Source organism: Bufo bufo, chromosome 6 (genome assembly GCF_905171765.1).
Source record: "Bufo bufo chromosome 6, aBufBuf1.1, whole genome shotgun sequence".
NCBI classification, from domain to species: domain Eukaryota; kingdom Metazoa; phylum Chordata; class Amphibia; order Anura; family Bufonidae; genus Bufo; species Bufo bufo.
Genome location: NC_053394.1, coordinates 23,478,071 through 23,486,536, shown reverse-complemented (window position 1 = coordinate 23,486,536; position 8,466 = coordinate 23,478,071). Strand labels below are relative to the sequence as shown.

Sequence of the window (8,466 nt, the reverse complement as noted above, 5' to 3'; positions counted from 1 at the left end):
AATACTGCTCCTATGTACAAGAATATAACTACTATAATACTGCTCCTTTGTACAAGAATATAAGTACTATAATACTGCCTCCTATATACAAGAATATAACTACTATAATACTGCCTCCTATATACAATAATATAACTACTATAATACTGCCTCCTATGTACAAGAATATAACTACTATAATACTGCTCCTCTGTACAAGAATATAACTACTATAATACTGCTTCTATGTACAATAATATAACTACTATAATACTGCCTCCTATGTACAAGAATATAACTACTATAATTCTGCTCCTATGTACAAGAATATAACTACTATAATACTGCCTCCTATGTACAAGAATATAACTACTATAATACTGCTCCTCTGTACAAGAATATAACTACTATAATACTGCTCCTATGTACAAGAATATAACTACTATAATACTGCCTCCTATGTACAAGAATATAACTACTATAATACTGCTCCTGTGTACAAGGGTATAACTACTATAATACTGCCTCCTATGTACAAGAATATAACTACTATAATACTGCCCCCTTTGAGGTACAGTGTGCATCAGAACCAGCAGAGGAATCTGTTTTTGTGACTGCAGTTGCCCTCTTTGTGTGTTGTGCTGAGATGTTTTAGGTTTATTAATATTTTTGCGCCACATAGTGGTTGTCAGTGGTATTGCACATTGTGTTTTTGTTATTGCAGTTTCAGGGACCTTTGGTATTTGTGACGATTCTCTTTATGCCAATGATGTAACTTTTTGTCTCTTCGAAGGATAAAATGTGGAATCCCCACGGTTTTCAGCTGTATGAAGGTTCTCCGCTGCGTTTCAGCACCACTTCTTCTTCCTCGGAGACTCACATTTCCTGGCGATTTGCCAGTTTTGAACTGGAACTCAGTAAAATTTTTCATTTTGATTTGCTGAGACATCCCCTAAAGTCCCAGAAGATCAAATGCTTCATGTAAGTCTTCCATGTCATATGGAGGCTGTATGGAAAGGAGAAGGAATGGCGGGTTAGTCTTCCAAAGATCCTGAGCTCGATACGGACCATGCAAAAGGGGCACCTGCCCAGGACCCTGCACCATGTCAGGATAGGCCATCAATGTCTGATTGTCGGGGGTCCGATACAGCAGTGCAGTAGTTACTGCAGCGCTGCACCCAATGAAGGGAATTAAAGGGCATCTGTCAGCAGTTTTGTACCTATGACACTGGCTGACCTGTTCAATGTGCACTTGGCAGCTGAAGGCATCTGTGTTGGTCCCATGTTCATATGTGCCCGCATTGCTGAGAACAATGATGTTTTAATATATGCAAATGAGCCTCTAGGAGCAACGGGGGCGTTACCATTACACCTAGAGGCTCAGCTCTCTCTGCAACTGCTGCCCCCTCTGCACTTTGATTGACAGCGCCAAGTGTGATGACATTTACACTGCCTGGTCCTGTCAATCAAAGTGCAGAGCGGGCAGCAGTTGCAGAGAGAGCTTAGCCTCTAGGAGCAACGGGGGTGTTGCCTTTACACCTAGAGGGTCTGCTCTCTCTACAACTCCCTCACCCCTCTGCAGTTTTATTGACAAAAAAAACTGTGAAAACATCATCACACCTGGCACTGTCTATCAAAGTGCCGAGGGCGCGGCAGTTGCAGAGAGAGCTGAGCCTCTAGGTGTAACGGCAACGCCCCCATTGCTCCTAGAGGCTCATTTGCATATATTAAAACATCATTTTTCTCAGTAATGCGGGCACATATGAACATAGGACCAACACAGATGTCTTCAGCTGCCAAGTGCACATGTAACAGGTCAGCCAGTGTCATAGGTACAAAACTGCTGCTCTACACTATGGCACATACAGAAAATAAATCTGACAATAATTTTCGGATTTGAAAGGTCTCTTTTCGCCACCTAGTGGTGGGCAGTGGTACTGCAAAAAATGACCTCAACAAGTGAGCCAAATGACACCTTACTTTTAGGGACTAGAGATGTTAGAGAGGGGTGGAGGTCTGTGGGGTCTTCCTAAATCGGATCAAGCGGGTGAACATTTAAATAAAGAGATTTCGGAGTGGACCACAGCTTAGTAAGAGCAGGTAAGAGACGCTTGTACTTACCTCTAAGATACGCCTCAGTTTTCTCGAGAGCCGCACTGAATTCTGATGCAGTCCATCCCAAGCCTCGAACCTTTGCTCTCGAGTCTCCACAAAAGTGTTCCAACAGTAAAAGTAGTCTACGAAAGGTTAAGAAGGCAGACAAGGTGATGTAGCAGAGCTGAATATGTCAGCCTACAAGAACAAGCAGACGTTGTATTTGCCGCTGCTCTCTGGCGCCATCGCTCATTTCACATCTTACCTTTGTAACTCATGACCGCCATTCGTACGCCTGCTCTCTGCAGCCTACGCAGTCCCTCCGGCTCCGCGTTTCGCTCCTCGCAGAAGTACAGCCTGGCGCTGAAGATGCGGAGGGTCAGGTTGGGATGGTTGAGCAGGAACTCAACGGTGCGACGAGCACAGTCCCAGCACGGGCTCCATGAGCTGAACCAGGTGACCCGGAACGCCCTGTTTGGATCATGCCCCAACCACATGGACAGGTAGCGCAGGAACAGGATCTCTGCGTGGCAATTACTCCGATTGCGCAGGTAGCCGAAATCCATGGCGCAGGAAACCGAGCTGTACCGGCGCTTGACGATGTAACACAGGTAAGTTTCGTGCCGGCCTCGTGCCCAGCGGAGGTTCTTGTAGTGGTACAGGAACTTATTACGCTTCAGTAGCAGACTGGAGGGTGAAGGGAGATTATAAAGGTTCATTCCTCAGGGGGAATCCAATCCTATAAAATGTCCCCCCATATGCCGAGCCCCCCACACTGAATATACTTACCTGGCTTGCCGCTCCTGGTCCCCGCACCGCCGCTGCTGCTTCTCCCCGTGTGCGGATGAAAACATCCGGTGTCGGGGGGCAGCCAATGGCAGACGGGGATGGGGACGAGCCTCCCTAGCGTAACCCGCGATGCTAGGAAGGCTCGTCCCCATCCCCGTCTGTCATTGGCTGCTCCCCCCCGACAGCGGATGTTTTCATCTGCGCACGGGGAGAAGCAGCAGTGGCGGTGCGGGGACCAGGAGCGGCGCAGGGAGCGGGGACCCAGGAAAGTATATTCAGTGTGAGGAACCCGGGCATATGGGGGGGCATTTTATAGGATTGGATAACCCCTTTAAGCTAAAAGCCTGTATACAGCTGATACTAGTCACAGCTGTAGGTTTGTTACAATTGTATCCCATCAGCAGCACAAATCTCTCACCTAGTTTGCTACAATGTTTCTGTGCAGAATCTGAAGTCCAGGCTTTGGAGATCACAGCGGATTGTCGAGACTGGAATAACTGGTGTTGAGAGAATCGAAGCCAAACGAATTGACTTCGATCTGAATTTCAGCCACTGCCAGGCCCAGAAGCAATGAGCGCGTCCATCAATACAGATGGAAGCGCTGAAATCCACATACTGCGGCTGGGCACGGGAGCGGAGCGCATAGTTCCCTGCCCTGCCCGCGATCACCGCCATAGGCCTTAGGCCTAGTAGGTCTGAGACCTATGCGGTAGTGAAATCCCGGCCCATGTGCGCGTGATGACGTCATCGCGTGCGTCTGTCCGGGACTCAGCAGCACAGTGCCGGAACTCTGGGAGCAAGTGCAGGTGAGTATTTAGCTTTTAGATTTTTTTTTTGTGCCAACTTTGGGGGACATTAGGGGGAAAATATGGTGGAATACTTTGTGGGGGCAAATTATTATGAGAGGGATTACTATGTGGGGGGCAAATGACTATATGGGCAATGTGGGGGAAACTACTGTGTGGGGGCAGTGTTGGGAAAATTACTGTGTGGGGGAAACTACTGTATGTGGGCATTGTGGGGGAAACTACTGTGTGGGGGCAGTGTGGGGGACATTACTCTGTGGGGGACACTACTGTATGGAGGCAGTGTGGGGGAAATTACTGAGTGGGGGACACTACTGTGTGGGAGCAGTGTGGGGGAAACTACTGTATGGAGGAAACTATTGTGTGGGGGCAGTGTGGGGGACACTACTATATGAGGGCAGTGTGGGGGAAATTACTGTGTGGGGGAACTACTGTATGGAGGAAACTATTGTGTGGGGGCAGTGTGGAGGAAATTACTGAGTGGGGGAACTACTGTATGGAGGAAACTATTGTGTGGGGGCAGTGTGGGGGACACTACTATATGAGGGCAGTGTGGGGGAAATTACTGTGTGGGGGACACTACTGTGTGAAGGGCAGTGTGGGGCAAACTACTGTATAGGGGAAACTACTGTGTGGACGGCAGTGTGGGGGAAATTACTGTGTGAAGGGCAGTGTGGGGGAAACTACTGTATGGGGGAAACTACTGTGTGGGGGACACTACTGTATGGGGGCAGTGTAGGGGAAATTACTGTGTGGGGGCACTACTGTGTGGGGGAAACTACTGTGTGGGGGAAACTACTGTATGGGGGAAACTACTGTGTGGGGGGCAGTTTGGTGGAAATTACTGTGTGGGGTAAGCTACTGTGTGGGAGAAGTATGGGGGAAACTGCTGTGTGGGGGACACTAGTGTGTTGGGGCAAATGGGCGAAATTACTTTGTGGGGGACACTACTGTGTGGGGGGCAGTGTGGGGGAAATTAATGTATGGGGCAGTGTGCGGGAAATTACTGTGTGGGGGACACTACTGTGTTGGGGAAAATGGGGGAAATTACTGTGTGGGGGCAGTGTGGGGGAAATTACTGTGTGGGGGCAGTTTGGGGGGAATTACTGTGCGGGGGCAGTGTGGGGGAAATTACTGTGTGGGGGCAGTTTGGGGGGAATTACTGTGCGGGGGCAGTGTGGGGCAAATTACTGTGTGGGGGCAGTGTGGGGGAAATGACTGTATGGGGCAGTGTGGGGGAAATTACTGTGTGGGGGCAGTTTGGGGGGAATTACTGTGCGGGGGCAGTGTGGGGGAAATTACTGTGTGGGGGCAGTTTGGGGGGAATTACTGTGCGGGGGCAGTGTGGGGCAAATTACTGTGTGGGGGCAGTGTGGGGGAAATGACTGTATGGGGCAGTGTGGGGGAAATTACTGTGTGGGGGCAGTTTGGGGGGAATTACTGTGCGGGGGCAGTGTGGGGGAAATTACTGTGTGGGGGCAGTTTGGGGGGAATTACTGTGCGGGGGCAGTGTGGGGGAAATTACTGTGTGGGGGCAGTTTGGGGGAAATTACAGTGTGGGGGCAGTGTGGGGGGAATTACTGTGCGGGGGCAGTGTGGGGGAAATTACTGTGTGGGGGCAGTGTGGTGGAAATTACTGTGTGGGGGCAGTGTGGGGGAAATTACTGTATGGGGGCAGTGTGGGGGCAATTACTGTGTGGGGGCAGTGTGGGGGAAATTACTGCGTGGGGGACACTACTGTGTGGGGGAAATGACTGCGTGGGGGCAGTGTGGGGGAAATTACTGGATAATGATACACTGACACTTGGGGTACAGGATAATGACACTGACACTCTGGGTACAGGATAATGACACTGACACTTGGGGTACAGGATAATGACACTGACACTTGGGGTACAGGATAATGACACATTGACACTTGGGGTACAGGTTAATGACACTGACACTTGGGGTACAGGATAATGACACTGACACTTGGGGTACAGGATAATGACACTGACACTTGGGGTACAGGATAATGACACACTGACACTTGGGGTACAGGATAATGACACTGACACTTGGGGTACAGGATAATGACACTGACACTTGGGGTACAGGATAATGGCACTGACACTTGGGGTACAGGATAATGACACACTGACACTTGGGGTACAGGATAACGACATTGACATTTGGGGTACAGGATACTGACACTGACACTTGGGGTACAGGATAATGATACTGACATGTAGGGTACAGAATAATGACACTGACACTTGGGGTACAGGATACCTCCTGCCGCTATTTCGCCGTGCCGCCGGACCGCCGCTCCGTCCCCATTGACTATAATGGGGACGGGGGCGGAACTCCGGTGCAGCACAGCAGTGCACGGTGAGAGGCCGCCGGACTAAAAGTACTGCATGTCCGACTTTTTAGTCCGACGGCCTCTCGCTGTGCACTGCCTTGCTGCGCCAGAGCTTCGCCCCCCTCCCTTGTTATAGTCAATGGGGACGGAGCGGCAGTCTGGCGGCACAGTGAAATAGCGGCAGGAGGGTTCCGACAGGGTGAACAGCCTGTCGGATCCGTCCTGCCGCTAGTGTGAAAGTAGCCTAATGACACACCGACAGTTGGGGTACAGGATAACACTGATACTCTGGGTTCTGTGACAATGACACACTGACACTTAAGGTTCTAGAACAAATTACACACTGACACAGAGTTCTAGAACAATGACACAGTGTTGCGTTACAGCTCAATGGAAAGCTGACACTTTGGATACAAAACAATGGCATGCTGACACAAGGTTCTAGAGCAATGAGATGTTGATATTTAAGAAACATTAAGAAACATTCACACACCTGCACTCGGAATACAGAACCATAACATAGTGACACAGGATTCCATAACGAATCAAACACTGACACTTAAGGTTCTAGAACAATGACACACAGGTGCTTGGGAACAAGAAAATAACACAGTGACATATAGGTTTCTAGAACAAGGTCAGTCTGACATTCAGGGTTCTTAAAAATCTACACTGTGAAACTTGGGATACAGATCAATGGAAAACTGATACTTTGGAAACAAAATAATGGTTCACTGACAATAAGGCCTTTTTCAGTATTTTGCGGTCCACAAAAAACGGAACAGCAAAAAATACGGACGACGTCCATGTGCATTCCGATTTTTGCGGAACGGAACAGCTGGCCCCTAACAGAACAGTCCTATCCTTGTCCGTTATGCGGACAATAATAGGACATGTTCTATCTTTGAACGTAACGGAAATACGGAAACGGAAAGCATACGGAGTACCTTCCAGTTTTTTTTGCGGATCCATTGAAATGAATGGTTCCGTATATGGAACAAAAAAAACGGAACGTAAACGTAAAAAAAAAAGTTTGTGCGCAAGATTCCTAAGGGTTCTAAAACAATATCACACAGGCACAGGGTTCTAGAAGAATGAAGAGCTAACGCTCGGAGAACAGAACAGAGACACATTAATTCTTTAGATAATAGAGCAATGACACACTGACACTTACAGCTCTGGAACACTCATACACTGACAGAACACTGATACACTGACAGAATACTGATACACTGACGCTTAGGGTACAGAACAATGACACATAGACACTTAGGTCTCTAGAACATATTTCACAGACACTGGATGGAACTATTCAACTTTAGCACTGGGGAATCCAGAACAATTACACACAAATGTTTATCTCAAGAAGAATTAGGAAGAACAGTCAAAAAGAGATTCCGTTATTCGGAAAGAATGAATGAAATGTTCTAGAGTGAGCCGTGTGGTATGTAAAGGAGGAGCTGCCTCCATTAATCATGTCCGCTATCTGTAATGTCACCATATATTAATAATATGGAACCTACATAAACAAGTAACCAGGAAGAAACTAGAGGAAAAATCACATATATACAAAATTTATAAGTACATTTAACACATAATAAAAAGAAAACATTAATACTAAGAAAAGAAATGTTAATACAAAATATGGTATAATCTATAGTGAAATTAGTAATTATGATTTAAAAACCAACCAAGAAGCTGACACTGGATATATGATGCATACTAAAAATATAACACATCATACACACTGTAGCTGCATATTATTATTATTAACATTTTGCTGTGATCATCTATGGAGCTCCGCTTTGAGTCAGCCAGGAGAGAGATTAGTTAATCAAATTTGCCCAAAACGTGCTGCAACTCTTTGCCGATCACTGAAGTATGTCTGGACGTGTTTGCGCTGTATACAATGAGTAATAACGCAAGACTCAGCCAGTAGGACGAAGACTCAAAGTGATATCGCGAAGGATGCTGGGGTCTCACCTGTCCATTTCTGGAGTCCTCAACCGTGCCTCTGAGTCACTCCGATACTAGCAGCGTCCTTAAAATACCCCATATGATGTCACCACCCCCCAACCCTTCCCCCCGTGTATTATCATAATCAACGGTCAGGATTCAAAAATGTACAAAGTAACCTAAAAATTGTTTACACCCTGAACTGTCCTTCCTCTAGATGACATTCTGAATGATTTTCTTAGTAAATTCTCCACTCGAGAAATAACAGACAAAGCCCAACCAAACGTCTCCAAACCATGGCTGGTCCTCCACCTGGGAAGAACCTGGCAGCTGTAGTATTTGTGGTGCATCTGTGCAAATTTGGATGGGAGGAAGCCACTAGTATCTCTTTTAATGATCCAGAAATTGGGCACCATAAAGATCTTCAAACTATCAACTGCGGAAAAAATAATTTCTAAACATGTTCTAACTCTTAGGAGCAGTATTAGGGTCCAT

At 47.2% G+C, this 8,466-nt stretch overlaps 1 protein-coding gene across 1 annotated transcript; it reads right to left on the bottom strand.

The window, feature by feature from the left end:
- Window positions 1–867: 867 nt before the first annotated feature.
- Window positions 868–8,021, bottom strand: LOC121004594 (single-stranded DNA cytosine deaminase-like). Its single transcript, XM_040436817.1, has 4 exons — window positions 7,999–8,021; window positions 2,339–2,760; window positions 2,101–2,216; window positions 868–985 (listed from the first exon to the last, which is right to left on the bottom strand). The coding sequence occupies exons 1-4, from the start codon at window positions 8,004–8,006 to the stop codon at window positions 932–934; spliced, it is 600 nt and encodes a 199-aa protein (XP_040292751.1). The 5' UTR covers window positions 8,007–8,021; the 3' UTR covers window positions 868–931.
- Between the last annotated feature and the right edge of the window lie 445 nt (window positions 8,022–8,466).

Coding starts and splice junctions, on each gene's coding strand:
- LOC121004594 (XM_040436817.1), bottom strand. Junction 2,217..2,338: donor GGCGGTCATGAGTTACAAAG/GTAAGATGTGAA, acceptor AACCTTTCGTAG/ACTACTTTTACTGTTGGAAC. Junction 986..2,100: donor AACTGAGGCGTATCTTAGAG/GTAAGTACAAGC, acceptor CTTTCCATACAG/CCTCCATATGACATGGAAGA.